Consider the following 22,242-nt stretch of genomic DNA (forward strand, 5'->3'; position numbering starts at 1 on the left):
AGCTTAGAAATGTTCAACAAGCACCTGGGTGATTTTTAGGACAGATGCTTTCTCCCCTGGACATGGAAGAATTGGGTGGTGGGTGGGTGTTAGATACCTAAGTATGGAGGACGAACAGAAAAAAAGAGGCTGGGACAAGTCAGAGTTATCTTATTTCTTTAATTGTTACTTCCTCCCAAAGATACCATAGCTGGTTTCTCAAGAAGGAACTGCAAGTGATTGAAACCAATGCTGAGTCATGGCCTACAGGGAAAATATCAATGTTAAATGTACACCAGCACTTCAGCATTAAATCAATGATTCAGGGCCTGCTGTTCTAAAATGGAGCTTCCCCGATGGTGAGCAAACACGACCAGACACCCGGCTTCTGGCCGAGACGAGGCTCAGCCTCCTGTCGCACTGACCTCCAGCAGCTGAGGCTCAGTGGCTTGCCCATCTGCTGTCGCTGGTCCTCCCAGGCTGGAATGTAATTAATTCCATGTCAGCATGGGCCACGTCTGTCTTGCTTACGACAGGGCATCCCTTCCTTCCAGCCCCCTCCCATTTAACCTCATTCTCGGCACGCTGGGCATGCCGGGACACTGGGGGTGGGGGGCGCGGGGAGGGAGCAAGCACATGCGGAGAACGAAGAGAGGATGAAACCAGCGGACCCGTGGTATGTGGGGTGGCCAGCGTCCATTCTCCTTCCCCAGTGTCCCTCCTTCTCAGAGGGATGGTAACTCCAGCCGTTGTCCTGCTGAACAGAACCCCAAACTTTCCTTATTGCCAGCAGAACCGACCCAAGGAATGAGCAGCCGTCTGGAGCTTGGCAATCAAAATCCCCTCACTTAGGACACAGTCACTTGAACAAGTGACAGAGGGTTGAACTACTGGAGACCACTGAGGCCATCTGCAGTGCTGGGTGAAAAGCAGAAATTCCTGCTTCCTGCCGGCTCCGAGCCTGGCCCCTCAGTCCGCCCCAGGAGCCAGCCTCGCACACTCGCCCTAAGTTCCCTGGTGCCTCCCTTGGCCAGTATCAGTTTCTACTGCCTGCATCAAAAACCCTGTTGCCGAAGGCCAAGAAAAGGAGATAGAAAAAGAAAAGAGGAAGCAGTGCTCACAAAAAGTTGACCCAGTGCCAGGAACACCCTCATACTTTTGACAGCTATCCCATTCACAGATCAAAAGAATGTTGTTCCCTAAATGCATATTTCAACTATGGATTGATGAGAGGTCTGTTTACAAACTATAACAAGGCTAAACACTTCCATAGGAAGTGCTGAGACATTTAAGGCCTGAGAAGTCTTCGGGACTGAGATAATGTGTGGTAATATATTTGTCCAAAGTGTTTCCAGTAGAGAAAGGATGATGCAGCAGTAATTCTCTATACAGATCCTTACATGAAACATTACCGGGCGTTCACAGCTTTGCTAGTGGGGTTCAGAAGGCAGCAATTAAAAGTAACAATACCAAACAGGTTTAAGGTACTTTTGGTCTAGTTTAATCATCATTCCTGAGAACAATGAAACAACAGTTAGGTGTCAGCTGCATTAAATAAAAAAAAAAGTCAGTGCTCAGAATGTCTTTAAACAACAACAATAACAACAACAACAAAAACTAGAATTTCAAAGGAAAACCCTGCTTAGTTTCATGGATTAAAATTAAGAGTCTTTGAAGTTCAATATTCTGATGAAGCAATTGAAGGACTAGAGCCTGAAGGTCTCTATCCCGACCCATTTCAGCAGCGGTGCCCAGGCTGCACGATCTGTGTTTGCACAGACCCCTGCTGCGTGTGGGAAACGAAGTTTTATATGCATTTGCTCAGCGGGGTGTCACTAAAACCTTGGAAGTAGATGATTTGAATATGCTTATATTCATTTTATAGATGAAGAAAATGAATCCAGGTAAGGTAGCTCAATATGCTCACAGAACAAGTAAATGGAGGACCAAGGGCTACGATCTGTGTGTATTGACTTGTAGTTCCGTCTGGCCGACACTTTAATTCCTTCATCCACCCTGCCTGCAACAGAAGTAACATCACAAATGCCTGCAGAGTTCACAGGATGAAGGAACTATCCACAAAATGGATACTCACAATTTGTCTTCAAGGCTTCAAAGAATACCATAAACCAAACCAGCCTTTTATACTTTTAATCAATGTATTCCTCAGTCCCACAGTAGGCGCGATCTGCTGTCTCTGGCTTAGAGACATTGAACTAGAACTTCACGGTACTGGAAGTCCTGGGAGCAAGCTTCCTCCTGCTGGCTCTACAGCCCGACGGCACAGCGGCCTCAGGGAGAAATGCAGCTGCACAAACGAATCCCTGCTCACCTAGCGCCCTGCTAATTCCTGCACACACGGTCTCTGTTCTACGTGGGAAAGCACTGTGCAGGGGACCTAGGCCATGTTGGTACCAGACCAACTCCTCATGCTACACACTTTTAGGGGTGGCTTTAAAGAATGAAAACAAAAGCTAGAAACAAAAAACAGATTCCATAAGACAGGAAGCATAACTTAAAGCAGGTATTGACCACCCTAACTTTTGACCTTCATGACATTAAAATACCTACACAGAACTCCTAGGCTATCTAAATATCCTAGAGGTGATCGGAAGTCCTCTAAGATTTAAAATCTTTCCTGCCAAGGAAGGAAGCAGTGTAGGGACAGGGGAAGAAAAAGGTGCCATTTCCAGCCTTCTTACCCTGCAAGACAAGGATTTCTCCTCTCTGCCTTCTCTAGCCCCTTATCAGCAGGTGTAATGGACTACCCCTAACTACTCAGCCAAAATCGGATCTGAGAAGAGGGAAGAAATAATGTCCTAGAAAAGAAGACCTATGTGGTGTATTCCTTTGATCCTCTCTGAAACAAATGGTAATTTTTCTTTTCAAGAAAGAATGAACACGAACAAAAACAAATTTTTTTTTTGGCTGATTCCTATTAGAGCTCTTCTCTCATGATCCATACAAAAAAAAAAAAAATAGAACTTTTGCTACTCTCACTTTCCCCACAGAAGTCCTCCAGAAGAAAAAAAAAATGAGTCATCTTATATACAAATGGAGCTGATAGTCTACCTTTGGCTCCCTCCTGTGCTACAGCCCCAGGACAGAGTTGCTTTGAAAGCCAAACTTGACAATTAGTTACAATTAAGGCAGCTATCTCCTGAAAAGTATACATTCTTCCTTTCTCTGTGAATCTCCCATTCAGTAACTCAGTAACAAACTGTGGAATATTCAACTATGAAACTGAAGCCACAAAAGAGTTAACATGGGGAGACTCCTCAAGAAGAAACAGGCACATTGCTTCTATCTGGACCTTGGGGCTGCAAAATCAAGTCCAGTGATGTAAAGAGAATTTATCACCATCAGGAAGCAAATGGTGCAGTTGAATTGACTGAACCACGACAGGCAGAGAGACCAGGAAAAAACCCCTCATTCAGTACTATCACAGCGACCTGATGGTGAGACTGCTGCCTCGGTGAGAAAGCAAAGGAAGCAGCTCCAAGAGCCTGAGAGTCAGCAGAGTAGTCCCCTGGCCAGTCTGGGCAAAAGTCTCTATGATTCTCCTGGACCTGTGGTCCATCTGCAGAGTGATGAACACAGGATGATTTCAAAGTCTCTGCATTTGGCCCTTGGGCCACTGCTGATGATGAAGAGAAGGGTTTATATGGATGGAAGATATTACTGGGAGCGGCGACGGGGGAGTCGGTGAATTCCAGGTACATCGAAGGATATGCAGAGTAGCTTGTAGATAGGCAGAGAAAAGCGGTGGATGGCCTGGGAAAAGATCTGAAATAAGGTCTGAACAGGGCACACCCGAAGGGGCCTGGAGACCAACTGGGGAAAGAAGGAATTGCAAAGAGCTAAAGCAGAGTGTGTGGGGTTTGGGGTTATCTTATTTTGTTTGCCACAGGAAACTAGAGGGAAATTTAGGAAGCTAAAGATTAGGAAGTCAATCGTGTGCATATTAGTATCATGGATGGAGCATGGGAGCTCAAGTTACTTCAGTGTCAGAACTCTGGGGTACAAGAAGACACCGCAGACTTCCTCCTACCATCTGCAAAAGCCAAGCTGGAAATGCCTGCTGAATGGGAAGTATGGGCTAACTGCATGCTGGTCCTGCCTATCTACTCTTCAGATGATTTTAATGACTGGAAACCTCCCTCCCGGCATCTTATGTTGACACTTCTCGCTTTACACCAGTGAAACTTCTCTACAGTTCAGGCACTTCAATATAATATATATTGTATATTATACGTATACATTACATGTATACATACAATATACATATATTGTATGAGTATATATAATAGTTAGTATTTAACTAAAGTGCTTTGAACCGGAGCTTTCCCTTTATCTTATTTTTGTTCTTTAGTTTTTTATTTCCATCAAGAGCCTCCTAGAATTGTTTTTATGAAGGTTGTTTTTTAAGTTGTAATTATTTGGAGCACTGCAATCTTGTATCCTTCTCCCACTTAACATTATGCCATAAGCACTTTTTCATCTTAGTGGGCATTATGTATAGCACACCATTTTGATCCACCATATTCTGCTGAAATACTACAGTATTGCTGGAAATAAAGATCATTTCCAATTTTTCACTACTATAAGTAATGCCTGAAACTGGCCCTTTTCAAGATCTCCATCTACCCAACGTGACATTATTACTCTCTCAGTAGATTTGAAATCTCTTCTTCATTTTCAAGTATTTGCTTTTTGCTGTTGCTCTCAGACAGGTTTAACTTTTCATTATTGATGGTATCTATGAGTGCTACTGATGTTTTACTTACTTTGTACACATTCACTTTATTGAACTCATTAATTCTATTGATAGTAAGTTTTCAGTTGTTACCCTTAGGTTTTCTAGATACACAATCATATAATCTACAATTAAGAATGATTTTATTTTCTCCTGTACAAATTTTGGGTTATTTTTTTATTGCACTGGTCACCTTCGCAATCATACAAAAACAGCAGTGACAGAGACATTCAAACCTACTGTTTAGGCTGTTTTTTTTGACTGAGATGTCATCTTATTAAAACACTGTTTATTATTCCAGATCGTAGTTTTAGATTACATTTAATTTCTTTCTTAAACTTACTTTTAATGTTTATTAGGAAAATTATATAGCTTTATTTAATCTAGTAATATTAAACTATTTTTCAATCCCTGTGATAAACTCTTTTTTAAAAACCTGTTGACACTTATATCCACCCTTTACATCTACCTTTACAAGAAAGGCTGGCCCACGTTCCTGCTGACCAGCACAGCAGCCACCAGCCACAGGGAGAGGCTGAGCACCTGGGGCTGGTCTGAACCGACATGTGTTACAAGTGTAAAATAAACAGCATATTTCAAAACTTTTTTGGAAAAAGGGAATGTAAAATATCTTAATACTTTTATATTAATCACATGTTGAGATGTTAATATTGTGAGTCTACCGTGGACCCTTGAACCACAAAGGCATGAACTGCGTGGTCCATTTACAGATGACCCTTTTTCAATGAATCCTTTTTCAATAAATATATAGTCAGCCCTCTGTACCCCAAGGTTTTGCATTCTCGATTCAATCAGCTGCGGATTGAAAACACTATTTTCAATCCATGGTTTGGAATTCGCAGGCTGAGAGGGTGGGGGTGGGTGGTCGGTCCTTGATCCAATCCCCTGGGATCAAAAGTTATTCACGGAGTTTGAACTGTTCGGGGTTTAGCATTGTTCGAGGGTCAACTTTACTAGAGTAAATAAAATATATTTCAATTATTTCCACCTGTTTATTACTTTTTAAAATGGAGCTACTAGAAAAATTGGAAAGATATGTGGCTTGCATTATATGGCTACTGTGCAGTGTAGGTCTATTCTTTCCTCTTCACAAAACATCTCTGTTAAGTATTCATATCAAAGTTGGATTTACTTCTAAGAATCAATTAAGTTTTGTAGGACCTTCTACAGTCTGGAACATTCGCTATAAAACGTGTGTATATGGGTTTGACAGCTTGAAAGGGTTCATCCAGATTCAACTCCCCCACTCTTGTTTCTAAGAATTGTCTCAGTGACTAGCCTGCTCTGATATTTTTTTTTAAAGGCTAAAGCCTTAAATGCCAGACGCTGTCAGAATTGGATAACCCATATTAAATATGAGATTAAATCAAAGAACTACTGAGAGCATTTCAGATCTTACTGTAAAGAGCTACCAGTGTTCCTTCCTTCCTGAGTTTTACTGAAAATGTAACAAGCGGCTCTTTCTTTGTTTTGGAGCCAATGTGAAGATTCTCCTCTTTACACAAAGGTATGGCTACGGCACCTTTGTGTATCCGTGAATAACTATGGCAGGAGATGTGTGAGCCACTCTTCTGCTCATCGGAAACACACTCCCTACAGTCAGAGACCAAAATTCAACTCTTCAGATCCCAGATGACGTAGCAGCCTTTGCCACTAACAAGCCTGTGTAGAAAGGAGTGAGAAGGGCGAGTACGGAGGATGTCGAGGGAAGGCAAATCTTGGACAAGCCCTCCTACACCCGAGGTATGCTGTCGGCACAGGCTAGCGTGGGCGTGCAGCGGCGAGCTCAGGGTCTGGGAAGGATGATCCACAAAGCCCCCAACAAGCACTGGCATGAGTATACTCATACATCTACAGCTTGTAATCCCAAAGCTATTACATCCATAGTCTTTCATTGTCTTTTGCTATTTTTAAAAATCTAAAGTTGAACACCATCTGGGCTACCTGGGTTCTAAGACTGGCTAGCCGAGTGACCTTGGACATATTACTCAGTCACTTGGTAACTGAATTTCTTCATTTGTAAGATGGGGGAAAATAAAGAGATTTATTTTAGGGTCTGAGAATGGAATGAGATAGGATAGGCAAAGCTATCAGTAAAGTGCCTGACACACAGTAGGCGTCCGATAAACATATACCATGAAAATAACAGGGTATACTCATTAGTTCTATCAAATATTGACTGCAAAATCACTAATTAACAAGGAGTCATCAACTAATAAGTGGCTTGTCAACCATAGGACCAGCCATTATTAATTAAAGGATAGCAAAGTATGCATTCCTTAACACAGAAAGAAAAACTGGGCCATTCTGCCATTGCTGAATCACTCAGTCACCACGAAAGACTGAAGAAATCCAGGTTATACCTGATACCTCAAGGTAATCATCCTAGAGACAGTCCTTGGGGACAATTTTCCAAGAGGTACACAGAAAGTTCACTCCCTTCCCTGGCGCCTTCCATCCATCACAGATTATGGAGCTGCCTGTGATCTCCATTCCCAAGCTCAATCCCTGTCGCAGCTCAGCCCCAATGCTGCACAATCAGGGTTGTTCGTCGTAGGCTCCCGTAGGCTCCCGGTGAGGAGGCTGCCTCACACCTGCTCCCTGCTCCTCCTAGCCTTCCCGGTAGAGGCAGAGCCTTCACCTGTTCCTTAAGATACCCATCTGCCTCTACAACCCAATGCTTCGTGACAGAAAAATGAAAACCCAAATACTGATCATTCTCACCCAGGAAAGGGAGAAGAGCATTATGGCTAGAAGTAAAAACCATTACAGAGTCTCAAAATGATGCTATGCTCACTTCAAGGACAAAGGATAGAGAAGTTTTAGGAGTTTCTACTATGAGAGGTCATGTCTAAGTCCTCCTGCACCTTGCGGTCACTGCCACCGCTAATACCAGGAGAAGAGAGAGGTCCTGGCAAGAAGAGGTGAGGGTGGTGGAAAAGAAAGCAGGTGTGATAGCATGTGGGAATGAAGGAGGAAGAGATGATATGAGATTTTCTTGGGTAGCAGCAACCTCTTCCTGACTCTATACTTTCCTCTTCCCCACAGTAATAGGTTATTGTGCCCAGCTAACTCCATTCCTCTCCTCGTCAAGCCCTTTCCCAAGGATGCAGTGCAATCTGTCTCCCCACTGACCAGGAACTGAGGAGGGGGTGATGGGCAAGGCGGGGAATCCCGACCCCACTGCCAGGTCCACATCAGGAGCGAACACTTTCCTGGCAAAACTGAACTGCCTTGGAAATCTGAGTTCAGTTCTCCAGAGAACATTGGCAAGGGACCTCAATCACAAGAGGTGCTAAGACATGGGCTTTTCAGAGACTAGCCTGGAAAACCACCCAGAGTGCATTTAACTTTCTTTTTTTTTTAAATGGTAAATGTACTCTGGGATTCTAAAGAAGCTCTAATAAACTTCTGGAATGGTGAGCATATGAAAACTATATAAATATTCTTATGTACTAAGTAATATGTAAATACAGTTGTAAATAAGAGGCAAAGAACTTGAAGGGGATTGGAGAAACCCTATTCCCTCACCCAGGCAAACTTATTTAATCACGCACAGTAAATGTAAATGATGCGTCCCAAATGACAAGTCCTGGGAACTCCAAGGAAGAAAAAAGTATCTGTGGGATGCAGCACATAGAAGTAGCTTTATTAATGAAATGAGACTGCAGCTCACAATACTGTGTTTCTCTAAAAGGATAGGAAAGCATTATGTCTTAAACAGAGCAGAAAATTCTCCCCTTTAGCCCTTTACTTTTATAAACTATAAGAAGATACTTATTAGTTTACTTATAATTTAATTTTTTTATTGTTGCATTAAAATGAGTATGGGATCTAAAATCAGCTTTTAGCCTTCAAGATCTGAGATTTGTTCAAAAAGACTTTCCTTTGGGAAAAAAATGTGTTGGGCAATATTTCCTTTTATTATGATTTTTCTCTATTTTATTATGATTTATTATGATTTTTCTCTAGGTTTTTCTTTTTCTTTTTGGTCAACATCAGTTTCCTTTCTAACATTTTCACTTCAAATAGTTGGTCCATCAGTGTCACTACAAACCATAAACATTATTCAAAACAGTTACCTGATCTTCTCTGCAGCTAAAAACACTTTCACCTTTTTCCACGAATCATTTGACACAAAGTGGCAGTGCTGACACGTACACTCACCGTCCCACCCCGGAAAGCCCAGAAGGTACCAGGAAGGAAGAGCCAGGGTTACCAATATCTCATTTGGTGCTGGCCACGAAGGCTGCCTTGTCTTTAATTATGAGCCCCAATTACCTTTGTCTGCTCACTGTCTGGGTCTTCAAGCCAAACATAAGGGTCAGGAATTTTATGCCCATGATAATCCTGTACCTGTAAAAGACAAAATGTGTCATTAGATAAGCTGTGTCTAACTCCAATTAAATTACTATTTTCTGAACGTGATGGAAAAAGAGGAGAGGGACCGACAAAAATACCCCAACTGGCTCACTGGCAACCTGACTGCCCAGATTACCACATGAACCAGAGTTGGCAGGGTCTCAAAGGTGTCAAGACACCCTTCGTGAAAAGCATGTTGTAGCTGGAGAGGGAAGAAAGAGGAAAGGTCAGAATAGGAAACAGCTCTGTCTGTACAACACAAAACAAAGGCCTGCTGCTGTGCTAAAGAAACTTGAAAATGTGTTGTCGGTGGCACAGTGCAGAATTACACAATGCAATAGGATGGGGGAAAAAAGGCACGTACATGTGTTTATTTTCCTGTTCTGGCTAAGCTTTCTGATGATTAGAAAATCTCTCTACGATATGAGATAGAATATGACCAGGCTTGCCTTTAAGTCTCAACTGCCACAAAGAAAGTTACTAATGTGTAGTTATAATGATTATAATTGGCATCAGCTGAAAAGGCGGACCTACATGCAGTAAAAGAGCACTTCTCAACTGAAGCCTTTCTTCCTTTTTGTGTATTGTTATGAAATGCTTTCTTTACCCTGATAGAAATAAAATTCCTTGGTGTAAGCAGGGCTGGCTGGCCAAGGGGAAGCCTCTGGGAGCTCCCATGAGGGCTGGCCATCAGAACTACCTGGGAGCTAGTGAAAAGCCCAGGTTCCTGGGCCGGCCTCAATCTGGAGTCACCCGTCCCCAGGGGACTATGCTGCAGGAAATGTTACAAAGGTAAAAATCATTATAAAACCTCTCCATTTCATGCCATCATGATAAAGCTAGTTCACTGAAATCACATTGACAATGTCTTTCCAATCAAGTCTCTCTGATTGGCAACGCCAACATGCCAGTTAAGGCCTCTCATATATGACTGTCGGGAAGACTACCACTATCTCAGATGAATTTTTAATCTGTTTCCTTGCTCCATTCAATCACACCAGAAGGTATGGGCTACTTCCTAAGGAAAGCAAACAGTCTCCTGGAAAAGCAAGAAAAACAGGAGAAGAAAAACCTGCTGTCTCTACTTCTGGTCAAAGTTCCAGTGTGGCTGCTGCCAAGTAAGAGGAATCCCCCTGAGCCTAAAACCCCAGGCTCCCACAAAGGGTCTGCACCTGCCCTCCCCTGGTGCCAGGGAGAGGACACCTGGGGACATGCGTATCTGGGATGATGGGCAGTTAAGGCAGAACACTCGGTGGGGACTGACATACGCAAGGGACAAAAAACCAGACTAAAACTTCTGATGAGTCTTCCTAAAATTACTGATTTTCAGGGGAAAAAAGTACCAATTTTCAATCCTTACCTAAAGCCTCTAAATTTTACCTGTCACACCTGAATGAAAGTTTATCTTCTCATCCTCAAGTTTTTTACATTTCACACACCTTGAAGTGGTTACAAATTATGCTTAAAATAACCACCTTCTTTTCCCTGACAATAAGAAGCCAGATAAAGAATCCCATAAAGGATTTTCCAGTTAGAAGTTGGATGGGCAGGCACAAGGGTGGACGGCCTGCGCAGGGCCACACTGAGTTCGGAACCAGTGCTGGGACTGAAGACAACCCGCCAACGGCTTTCCCCCAAATAATCTTTGCAGGGGGTGGGCCATACAACTTAAACATGTTCCTAGATTATGAGGTTACTGAAATTTACCTGTATCCAGACTTAACTTTTCCTATGGAAACAGAAAAGATTAACTGGAAATCATGATAGTTTTATAACCAAGTGAATGAAGCTGTTGCCAACTGCTACAGCCAAAGCAATAAACCTTTACCGACTATCCACATTGTTGTGAAAGATGTGTTAAAGGAACTTCGTAGGGGACTTAATGATATTCCTATTTTACAGATTACAGAATGCAATTCAGGGAAGTTAGTAAGAGTAAAGGCCACAGATTTATCATTTACTCAAGAGATCCCTGGAAGCTAACCATTGTTCAAAGATCACAGCCACGCCATCTCATGTGTCCTCACTGTCCCAAAGACAATCCCAGGAGCCAAGTGTGTTCCCTTCCCCTTTTTTCTTTTACAAGACTATTTCTTACAAATGGAGTGGTGGCATAGCCACATTCCCTGAATTCACATTATGCAGTATCTAATTCTCTCATCTAATTTAAGTTTGCAAATCATTCCTCACCTCCCGAAGAGGGTCTAAAAAGAAAGCCCTTGGTAAGCCACTGTTATGATTCAATATTTTACTCATACAGTTCAACAACTCTCCTGCTACCTTCAGGATAAAGTGCAGACTCGTACCCTCAGCAGGCAGAGCACGTGAAACCTGGCTCCACTTTCTTTTGTTCTTTTCCAACCTTGTCCAAGCTTGTCCACCCATGGATGCTCTGTTCACAAAGGCCTTCCAGCCGACCTACAGCTGAAGTTGTAACTTCATGACCATCCAGCCCTAACACAACTAGGGCTTCATTTTAGTCATAGGGCCAGGAATGTCCTTTCTACTTTATCCAACTGGCAAACTTCTATGCTCAACTTACATATTATCTTCTGCTACTGACAGAAATTAACCCCATCCTCCAGTGTTGCCCACTCACCCTACACACTCTTCTAACCCCTGCAGCACGCATGAATTTATCGACAGCAGCACTCTCGGGGAATAGGCAATGGCACTACACAGGAAGTACCATGGTTCCCAAATTTCTGCTCACAGAGCAGAAATCCAAAAAAAGGGTTGCATAACTCCACACTCTCAGTTCAAGCAGGAGGCTGCCTAGTATGTGGCTGAAGAATAACCAAGTGAGAGAGACAGAGAGCTACAGCAATCTCTAGTACCTGCTGGAGAGAAACAAACCCATACTAGAAATCAAGGCTACAATTTGAGCAAATGCTTAAGTCCATCCTAGGGCTTAGTAATCAGGACTCTCGTCACAGAAGAAAAGATACCCCATGCAGGCTATGAGGGCTGAGATGAGGATACTGTGGGATCCAGAGAGCAGAGTCTAGGCTGGACCACAGCTGCTTTCTCTCGGCCATGAGGCTTAGTGTTATCATGAGTCCTTTGGTGAGAAGAACTGGCGAGTATTAAATCCATGGTACTGTATATATACCCTTTTGAGTTAATCATTTACAATCTGTTTAATGCCTTCATGAAATCCTCACTTAACCCTTTAAAGAACTCTTAAACATAAATAAATGAACTGTAGAATTCTGGAAACACAAATAAGGAAAAACAAGGTGAGAAGCAACGCCCCCCCGCTCCGGCCCCCAAAAAGAAACAAAACCAAAAAAAGTAAATCTGAAAGGGCACTCATCAAATCACATAATGTATAATTGAGTTTTCAGGATTGACAGAAATATAAACAAAGATCCTCAAGACAAACTGGTATATTCATATGCCTTCCCATTACTAAAGCCTGGCACACTGCAGGGCTAGAGTGTCATGTAAATAAATAAAAAACAATATTCTTACTATACTAGCAAGTAAGTAAGCCCTCTGGTTAGTTTGTATGCCAGTCGTAATACTTCGTATATGAGAAAGAAGGCCTATAACAAGCAAGTGATCTGCCATGGGGCACCCTGCTAGTGAGGGAGAAAACCAGAACTAGCACTCAGGCCTTCTTAGTTGGCCTGCCCTTTCCACGCTGGCAGGATCATTTCACTCCCAAACACAAAGGAAACAACCTTTTGAACCACAGGGATAGGACTTCTTGGGCCACGAAGAGTAAATTTAATAAGCAAAAGGTTGAACAGCCTTAGGAAACATGGTTACCAGATGGCCACTGGTCAAAGAAACCATGAATACATCAGTGCCATTTGGAAGTCTTAATTTAAAACAATATGTCCTGCCCTGACTGGTGTGGCTCAGTGGGTTGGGCGTCCTGTAAACAGAGGGGTCAACAGTTTTGATCTTGGTCAGGGTCAGGGCACATGCCTGGGTTTCAGGACAGATCCTCAGTTCAGGGAGTGTGAGAGGCAACCGACTTATGTTTCTGCCCCTCTTTCTCCCTCACTTCCTCTCTCTCGAAAAATAAATAAAATCTTTAAAAAAGAAAAGAAAACAATATGTTCTTTACTGTAAAGCGCAGTACGCTTTAACCTAAAGTGAGCTGTTCTTTAAAGTACAATCTGGCATAAATTGGGTCCCAGTAAGCAGAATAAAAATTAAAACTGTATTACATAAAAATATTTTCCTTCTAATTCTATTTTAAGTAATCTGAGAAATTTGGCTATTCCTAAGAGAATCATGCCTACAACATTTGGAGGCACTACAGTTCTTAAGATGCCAAATTTATTTTTAAACACACGGAAAAAGCTGTTTGCCCACCAATTCCACCCACTGGATCTCAACAGTTACCCTGAGTTCATCTACAGTTTAGGTAAATGGTGGCTAAACCTTTCACGAAGCAAAACTTAATCTCATCCTGAAAAAAAGGCCATTTCTTCTCTTCTAAGACTTCCTTTCGCACCCTATCAACTCCTTTTCTTGTTTAAGGAAACTTGGATCAGCACTGCCACACTTAGGCGTCACTGTTCACCTTCGTGTTTCTGTGTCTGCGTCCCCAACACCCAGCAACCGGCCTTGGGCAGGGTAGGCGCTCAACACACGTTTTAAAATCGAATGAATGAACTTCACCTCTAAGGATTTTAAATGTAGAAGTTTAAAAAGTTTGCTTTGTATTTAAATTCTACATCACCTACACCTATACACTCTTTCTCCAACCACCATATTTACAGTAAGAGGTTTCTCCAGTCCAAAAGCGGGAGCACTTCCTACCTGGGCATCTGCCCTTGACCCCGTTGATGTTAGGAAACCGCCAAGCGGCTGCTGACCACAGGCTCCGCTGCCAGCAGGCGGACAGTGACGGCCACCGGAGACTCTGCGGCTCGGAAGGAGCCCCGCGCCCCCGGCCCGTTTCTCGCAAACAAAGGCCGAGGGGGAGGGGAGGGACGCAGGGGGCGAGGGGCTGCGGGCGAGGCAGGGTCGGCGGGGAGCCGGGTGGGCGCCGGCGTGGTACTCACAGCAGTCTCGTCGCGGTACACGTCGGGGTACTGGAAGGACAGCATGGCCGGGGCGAGCAGGGGGTCGCGTGGGGTGTGGGCTCCGGGAGCGGACGCGAGCGAGCCGGCCTGGCGGTGGAGCGAGGCAGGAGTGCGGGCAGGAGCCGAGCAGGCGGTGGCACGCGAAGGGCTCTCGGGTGGGGCTAGCACCACCGGACTGGCAGCGCGCGGCAGAGACGTGCGGGAAGCAGGAAGCAGCTGTCGGCGAGTCCCCGAGCCCCTCCCCGGCGGGCGGGCCCAGCGGCTGGGAGAGGAAGCGGGCGTCAGTGCGTGCGCCAGGCGGGCTCACAGCTCCCTCTGCAGGAGCGCCGGACGCACCGCCGGGACGCGCTCACCGCTGCCCGCTGGCGGGGCGCGTCGCGCGCCCGGAGCCACCGCGCCGAGCCGCCGGTCGCGCCTCCCGGACCACGGCATGGAGCACCTGTCCAGTGACGCCTCTGGGCCCAAGCTGCCCGCTTCCGCCCGAAGTCCCTCTGCTGCAAGCCTCTCCATTGCTCCGCTCCCGGAGCCTCCCGAAGGGCATGAACGGCAAGGGCTGCTTATTAATACATTCCCCCCCCCGCCCCCCGCCCTATCTTCCTGTTCTTGAGAGCGGAGGGCTTAAGGTGGCCAATTTCCACTGCCTGCGACTCTGGACTTGGAAGGGAAGGGATAATGGATCGTGATGGCCAAGAAGGGAACACATCTCTCTTCACTCCAACACCCTGGTGGGCATACGGTGTTTGACATCTGGAATACGGAGATACTTTGAGTTGTCCATCTGACAATGGATGAGTCCTTACGTGAGATTTACCAGTTAAGAAGGGACCAAGGTGGGAAGACTGGAAATCATCTAGGGTCTTTTTTTTTTTTTTTTTTTTTTTTTTTTTTTTAATTCTCTTGGTCTCCTCTATCCTCTCTTGTCAACATGTTTGTTTAGTGAGCATCTACTATTATCCCTGCAGGGATAGGGGGTGGGAGGAGGCTATTAGATTAAGATGCTTGACCTCAAACCTATGACAATGTAATAATTACATTGCTTCATCTTTGGGCTAATGATGATATGTGTCTGATCTTGTTTTCTGGCCTATCTGGAAGAAGCTTTATAGCCAGAGCTGTGGTGTGTGCTCAATGAGTTTTGTACTCCTGGTTTCTTCCAAGTCCTGGGGGGAGGTCATGGATGTGATCAGAAAGTCCTTCCCATCCTGAATTCCAAGTGGACGTGGTATCTACAGTAAACTCCTGTCTTGTGTTTCTTTTGTATTATTGTCTCAATTCCATCTTTCACCCCCTAGTTCAGTGTTTCTGATCATGGGAGGATGTCTTATAATCATTTTTTTTTTGCATATGTTCCCAGACCCCCCCTCCTTGAGCAAGCTGAGAATTCTCAGTTCTGGGGGAGCTCACCCTATTGATGCCAGACTTAGCACAAACACACACAGGGACATAGCAAGCTACAGCCTAGCATCCCTGATCCCAGTCCACTAGTCCAGGGGCTGCCACACATGGCCCTATGCTTCTGCCACTTTGGGGGTTCTTCAAGAGCAACCCAGAGCACATGACCCAGCAAATTTCCTAATAAAAAACAATAACAATAATTAAATGCTTATTGAGTGCTTCTTATATGCCAGGAAATTTTTGTATGTAACTTTATGAGATAAAAACTAATATTATCCCATTTTTACAGTTGAGAAAAGGCTTTCATCCAGGACTTCACAAATTAAGGAAGAAAAAAACAGGAGTTATAGAGCTAAAATTCAAACCCAGATCACTCTGATGCCAGCACTCATTCTCAACCACTATGCTAATCTTCTTCATAAATAAATAGGAGTACTCAATGATCAATAAGGACACCCATTAATATGTGGAACTTCCCTAGGACTTCATTTTTGTGGGAACTAAAGTAGAAATTATGGGAATGTGATATGCAAAGGACAAAACAAACTTAAGATATCATCCTCTGTTCCTCTCCATGGAGGCAACTACCTGGTACCTAGCTCCTCTGGGCTCTAAAAGCCAGTGGTTCATAATATATGGCAGAGACAGTGTAATATAATAGGCTACCAGCAATATCTTGTCTGCGACTGCAGTGAGGTGGAGTGGAGAGGAAGATGTGATAGCGCCATTCCCCTCCCCTTGGACAGACAGAGCGTATGCCACTTATGCTTGCTGCATACTTGTCAAGCGTTGTCTGCTTTAATCTCCTTAACAAAGTCCATTTTACAGAAAAGGAAAAGAAATCTCATCAACTTCAGAGGAATTTGTCCAAAGTCATCACACGGATGAGGTAGAGCCAAGGTTCAAATTCATTGGTTGGCCTCAAAGTCCATGCTGTACCTTGTCCACAGAAAATGAAGCAAAGGGAAGCACTGGAACTATTTTAGAGGTGGGAGTGCTACTTCCAGAGTAAACACCAGAGCACTCTTTGACCCCTGGCACTGCACACTATTTTAGGGGAATTAGAGAAGTAACACTGGGAGAACTCATGCGCTAACCCAGAACAAGCCATTCCCATAACACTAAGCCCTTAGGTGAGTGGGGCTAGTGAGACAACAGGACCTCCAGGGAAACCTGCTGCCCCTTCTCTATTGCCTGACCTCAAGCTTTGTACTGTTACCCAGAGTCATGCTCCTAAGGAGGCAGGCTAGTAATCATTTATTGTTCTTGGCTGCCTCAACCCTAGCCCGGGTTCTTGTCAAAGATCACTTTCAACCACATGCAGTCATCTCCGAGGATTTCTGGTAAATGCACAAGGACTCTTAGTCAAGAGGTATGTGGTGGCTGAAATCCATCTGACTCTCCACCTGGCACACTGCACACAGGCACTGACTGCATTCACCTGGAAGAAGCGCCATCTTTATATTCCCACAAAGGTCCACTGGGAAGGGGCTCCATCTGCCCAGGGGAAGGGTTTCTCTCCCACACGAGTGCAATCTTGTTGGCACCCCTTAAAGACTGTTGCCCTGGGTGCTGCCCAGATAATCCATCTTTTATTTTGACTCTGGTTTCCAGGTAGCTACTAATTGGTGAGTTCAGTCTTTTCTGACTACTTTTCCCTGAAGATTTATATTCCTATTTCTAGTGTAACTTTTAAGAAAAATTTTATACATTCCTATATATCTAACACCTCTGTGGCATCATGAAGTATGAAATAGCACCTATGATAAGAGTGAGACTCTCTTCCCCGCCCTGCCACTAATGGAGTCCTTTCATCATCAGTATCTTTATCTATACAATGAGAGAATTAGGTCAGATGGCTCCAAAGAATTGGAAGATTCTGGTTCTAGGTGAGAACTAAAGTGGAGGTGTAGGAGCTTCAAAACTAACTCTGGAATTAATGATGAAATTGTCTTGGGGGAGTGTAGTCCATATCTTGTGAACAGATGGAGGTGAGAGTGGGCAGTGATTGTCACCTGAAGGGCATTCTCTGTAGTTTGCTTCTGCTTTCAAACAACCCATGAGGCCAGATTTTCTAAGAGCACATCGCTGGGCCTGTGGTCCACCAAATTCATAGATCTGACCTCTTCAAGAACTGCAGCTGTTCCCTTCAAATACCCTTTTCTTGATATAGACATATGGTTAAAAGGATGGAATTGCAGTTGTGAAATCTAAGTTTCCACTTCCTCCTTCCCTTCTCAACTTAATGCCTCACTGAATTAAATATCAGAATGAGATGGTAGGACTGCATTCAGTCCAGAGGAAAAACTTGGGCAGAGAAAGCAGATCAACAGTGAATCTGGGGCATGTTTCTAGTTCAGTTCATGGAACTTATCTTTACCATTCCTAACAAAGTTCTCAAGTTAGGAGTGTTTCTAGATCTGGAGAGAGGAAACTCCCCCTCCCCCTGCCCCTGCACATGTAAAATGAACTTGTTTTATTTAACTAGAGAAGAAAATGGTCTATTCATCTGTTTTAAATTGCGAACTGAGAACTTGAAACTATTCAGTGAATATAATGTGTAATAGAAAAATGTGTCATTTCAAAATTATTGGCTGTAAAATTAGAGAGGAGAATCAAGATTCAAGAGGAACAAAGAGGGAATAAAAAGATAGACAAAGCAAGATGGAGAGACAGCAACCCAGATTTGCTAATATCAGGAAAGATAAGGATAAGTATAAGGAGATAATATGGAGACAGTCAACTCATAAATACACATGTAGACAATCGGAGTTGGACACACAGAGAGATAGTCTTTCATGGAACGATACCTGCTCTTATGGTCTTTAGAATAATAATGTTAAATGTTTAAGTTCTACTGGAACTTTTACAACTCTGGGATAACTAATGACATGACCTCTTGGTGTTTTTCTTATTTATTAAACTAAACAGCATATCTGACCTGCATACTCAAGGTTCTCTACCCTGCTCAGTGTCTCCAGTTTTCTGTGAAGTTCCCAAGTAGCAACCAGACTAATTTTCCATTTACTACTGCTTCTCTCATGCAGTCCTCACACGTATCATCTTGAATCAGTGAATTCAAATTTACTGTGCTGGTCTTATTTGACATTTATATTTTAACCATTTCACAAAAGACCACAGTATAGTATTATAGCCTCTAATATGTAATGCATGCTGGGAAGAATTCATCTTTAGTCCATTACCCTCTGTACTTTTGGAGATTCAATAAAACCTAGAGAGTTTGGTGGCTAGCTGGTTTAAGGGTTGGCCAATCCCTAGGACAATCTAAGGCCTCTAAGCTCTCTCTTGCTGATAGCTCAAATCCCTCAAAAGGTAGCTGACAACCCCCAACTCTCTACAGGCCTTAACATTGGTGGGACAGGGAGGGAGACAGAAGAATCATTTTATTGTTTTTTATAGAAGTACTACATATCTAGGCAAGAAGGCAGAATAGATAGGTCCAGCTAAAGAAAGAATTGTTAATGCATTGCTAGGCTCTCAGGGACATCTCTCTCTCTCCACACAGACTGGCCATTTAAAAATCTGAGTTAACAGGAGAATGGGAAGCAATGGGGTCACCAGAATAAAGAACACCTAGGAGCATTATTTTCATTACATTCTATGTAAATGGTACCCTCCAGAACTGTGCTGTATATTTTCTCTGTACATACTCCAGAAACATTGTCCTGAAAACAAATAATTATGTCTGCATTGTCTATCACAAGAGGCCCCCTTTGAAGGAAAGCATCATCCTAATGGAGGCCTGGGGATTTTCTACTGATTAAACCAACCATGATTTAACTCAATCACAGATCATGCAAGGAAATGATCTGCTAGCACTCAGCAACATTTCCACACTTCTTTGATATCCTCTGTATTACAAAGGGCTGTGAGCCTGTAAACTATATTTTCTAAATGCTCTTGTCAGCTGGTTTCTTGCCTGGGCCCTATTAATGGAAGAAAACAGATGAAAAGGAGGAGGAGGAAAGAGACTATTTTTTTCTTCTGCTTAGGTTCTTTCTGACAATGGTTTCTGACAACCATTGTCTTTCTGACAATGGTTAGGATCTACCAGTCATCGCAGGCTGTTCCAAGGGCAGCACTGTTGGATCCACGGTGGGGAACCTTGTGTGCCCAAAGAGTCAGCAGTAGGTTCAGCAATGTCAAAGGGACTGTGGACGCCCAGGCTCTTCCAGCCACCGTGAGAGTAGAGCTGTGGGTTTCCAGTGGGGTAATGGCAGTGACCACACAAGCAGCTTTGTACTCAAGGAACCTGTGTGACAACACTTAAGCTTTTGCTTCTTCCACCTTAGGAGAAAGAATGGCTTCTGACAGTCCCTAATCTTTAGATAACATCGCAGTTCCTTTTTTTTAATCTTTGGCCATCCATTTGCATAACAAACTTCTTATGTTAAATCCCCTCTCTTTGAAGTATCTACCATGGCTTTTTTTTTTTTTCCTACCTAGACATTCTTTTAGCCATGAATAAGAGTAAGAAAAAATAACAAGCAACATAAGTAGACCCACTGAGGGTTTTAGGTATTGGAAAGATCAAATGCATAATATAGCATGCCAAGATATGAATTGTATCAAGAAAAAAAATTTCATCCTCCAAATAGTAAGCTATAAGAAAGTATAAAAATGACCAATTGGATTTGGAAAAAATATAACTTTTAGAAATGAAAAATAAATGGGTGAAATAAAAAAGTCATGGATAGGATAAATATCAAGTCAAATCAGAAAGTTAAAGAGAAATACTGAAAGGTAGCTCTATGGAAATAACACTAAATGCAACACAGAGGCAAAGATAATAATATGGAAGTAAAAGAGAAATATTGAATGTGAAAAAGTAGAAAAAACATTTGGTCATCTCTATATATTAAGAAAACAAAATTCCATATGCATTCATGAAAAAATCTCAAGGAGCAAGTTGGAATGGAAGGGAACATCCTAAAACTGATTAAGGTGACAACTAAAACAAAAGGAAAGACCAAAAACTCAACCCTACCACAACCATTTTAAATATGGAAACATTGGAAGCATTCTCTGTATAATCTCAAAAGAAGAATAAGCATGCTGCTATTACCACTTCGACTCCACATTACACTGGAAGATTAGAAAAGAGAAAATAAAACTGTCATTATTTGTATATGAAATAATTGTTTACTTAGAGAACAAAACATCTGCCAAAAATTATTCAAAATAATAAGAGCTGCTCACTGGGGCTGGATATATGATTAACATCTAAAAGTCAATTGTATTTCTAGATGCATGAACAAACAAGTTGAAAAGTTAATTTAAAATAACCACACTTCTAGGGGCAACAAAAAGCATAAAGCATCTGGGAATAAGTCTTAAAAGATATTCAAGATTGGACCATAGAAAATTAGAATACTCTCCTGAAAGACATGAAAGAAAACCTAAATAAATGGAGAAACACCCCATGTGCGTAGATAGCTATATTTAATATTGAAAAGATGTCAACTGCCTACAAGCCAATTTGTAGATACAATGCCAACACTGTTAAAATCTCAATACTTTTACTTATTTTTTTTGTGTGGAATTTGACAAGTTAATATTATATGGAGGAGTAAAAGGCTAAGAACTGTCAAAACACTGAGAAAGGATAGAAGCCTTTTTCTATCAAGAATATAAAGCCACAGTTAGTTGATATGGCATGGTATATGAACATGGATAGAAAAATGGGATAGAATAGAATAGCCAAAAACAATTTCACAAACACAGGGAACTTTGGTATTTTACATTAGTGGGGAATAGAGGAACTACTTAATAAATAGAATCAGAATAAATGTTTATCTTTATCTGTGAGGAAAGAAGTAAAATTGTTTACCTACCTCATATCATACCAAAATAAACTCCAAAAATAAACCAAACAGTAAAAATGCCCAAAAATAAACTCCAAAAAAGATTAAAACTTAAATTTCAAAAGCAGAACTTTAAGACTAAAACAAAAACATCTTTCTTATCTGGACTAGGAAAACATTTCTTAAACATGGCATGCAAAAAGAACATTAATTTCACTACATTAAAATAAAGAACTTCTAGACATCAAAGAACACTTTAAAGAGAGTGAAAAAACATGCATGGGTTTAAATTTATGGCAGGCCTGCCCCCAGGTCTCTCATAGTGCCCCATGCCAGAGCAAACTGTGGCCTTGAACCATTTCTTGGCTTCTACCCATAGGCTGCAGTAAGTGAAGTGAGTTGCACAATGGGAAAAATAGAGGGAAGAGAGAATAGGAGAGAGAGAGAAGGAAAAGGCAAGACATAAACTAAGAAAAGATATTTGTTACACATAAAAATAACTTCCACTCAGGAACATCAGAAATAAAGTTGAATGGAAGTCTGACAATTATGGAATTAAAGAAACCACATCTACTCAAACTGGTAGGAAGGGCGCAGGCATAGAACAGGCTGGCCCCGCACCCATGTGGATAAATAACAGGAGGGATCTCTCTGGAGAAAGGAGTCCCAGCCCCACTCCAGGCCCCCCATGCCAGGATTCCAGTGCCAGGAAGACAAGTCCCCACAACTTCTGGCTGTGAAAACCAGCAGAAATTAAATTGGTAGAGGAGGCTGCTGGAGCCCTAAGCAGTTCCTCTTGGGGAACTAACACACAGAATCACCTGCTTAGACTCTCTCCCTCTGAGCTCCAGTGCCAGGG

The 22,242-nt window shown here is 42.7% G+C and overlaps 1 protein-coding gene and 1 non-coding gene across 2 annotated transcripts in view; one reads left to right on the plus strand and one right to left on the minus strand.

Moving 5' to 3' along the window:
- Positions 1–14,386, minus strand: part of PREP (prolyl endopeptidase) — a 106,065-nt gene extending 91,679 nt beyond the window's left edge. The window contains exons 1-2 of the mRNA XM_054569774.1: positions 14,143–14,386; positions 9,038–9,112 (exon numbers count right to left, since the gene is read on the minus strand). Coding sequence (XP_054425749.1) covers positions 9,038–9,112; positions 14,143–14,187 — 120 coding nt within the window. The 5' untranslated portion in view covers positions 14,188–14,386. The remainder of the gene's footprint in view (positions 1–9,037; positions 9,113–14,142) is intronic.
- Positions 14,387–21,660: 7,274 nt separating this feature from the next.
- On the plus strand, positions 21,661–21,792 carry LOC129068029 (small nucleolar RNA SNORA42/SNORA80 family). Its single transcript, XR_008528847.1, has one exon. It is a non-coding gene; the product is annotated as a small nucleolar RNA SNORA42/SNORA80 family (small nucleolar RNA).
- Positions 21,793–22,242: the final 450 nt, after the last annotated feature.

This window comes from Pteronotus mesoamericanus, unplaced genomic scaffold (assembly GCF_021234165.1).
Source record: "Pteronotus mesoamericanus isolate MK-2021 breed Mesoamerican mustached bat unplaced genomic scaffold, CSHL_Meso_final contig_20, whole genome shotgun sequence".
In the NCBI taxonomy this organism is placed as follows: Eukaryota; Metazoa; Chordata; class Mammalia; order Chiroptera; family Mormoopidae; genus Pteronotus; species Pteronotus mesoamericanus.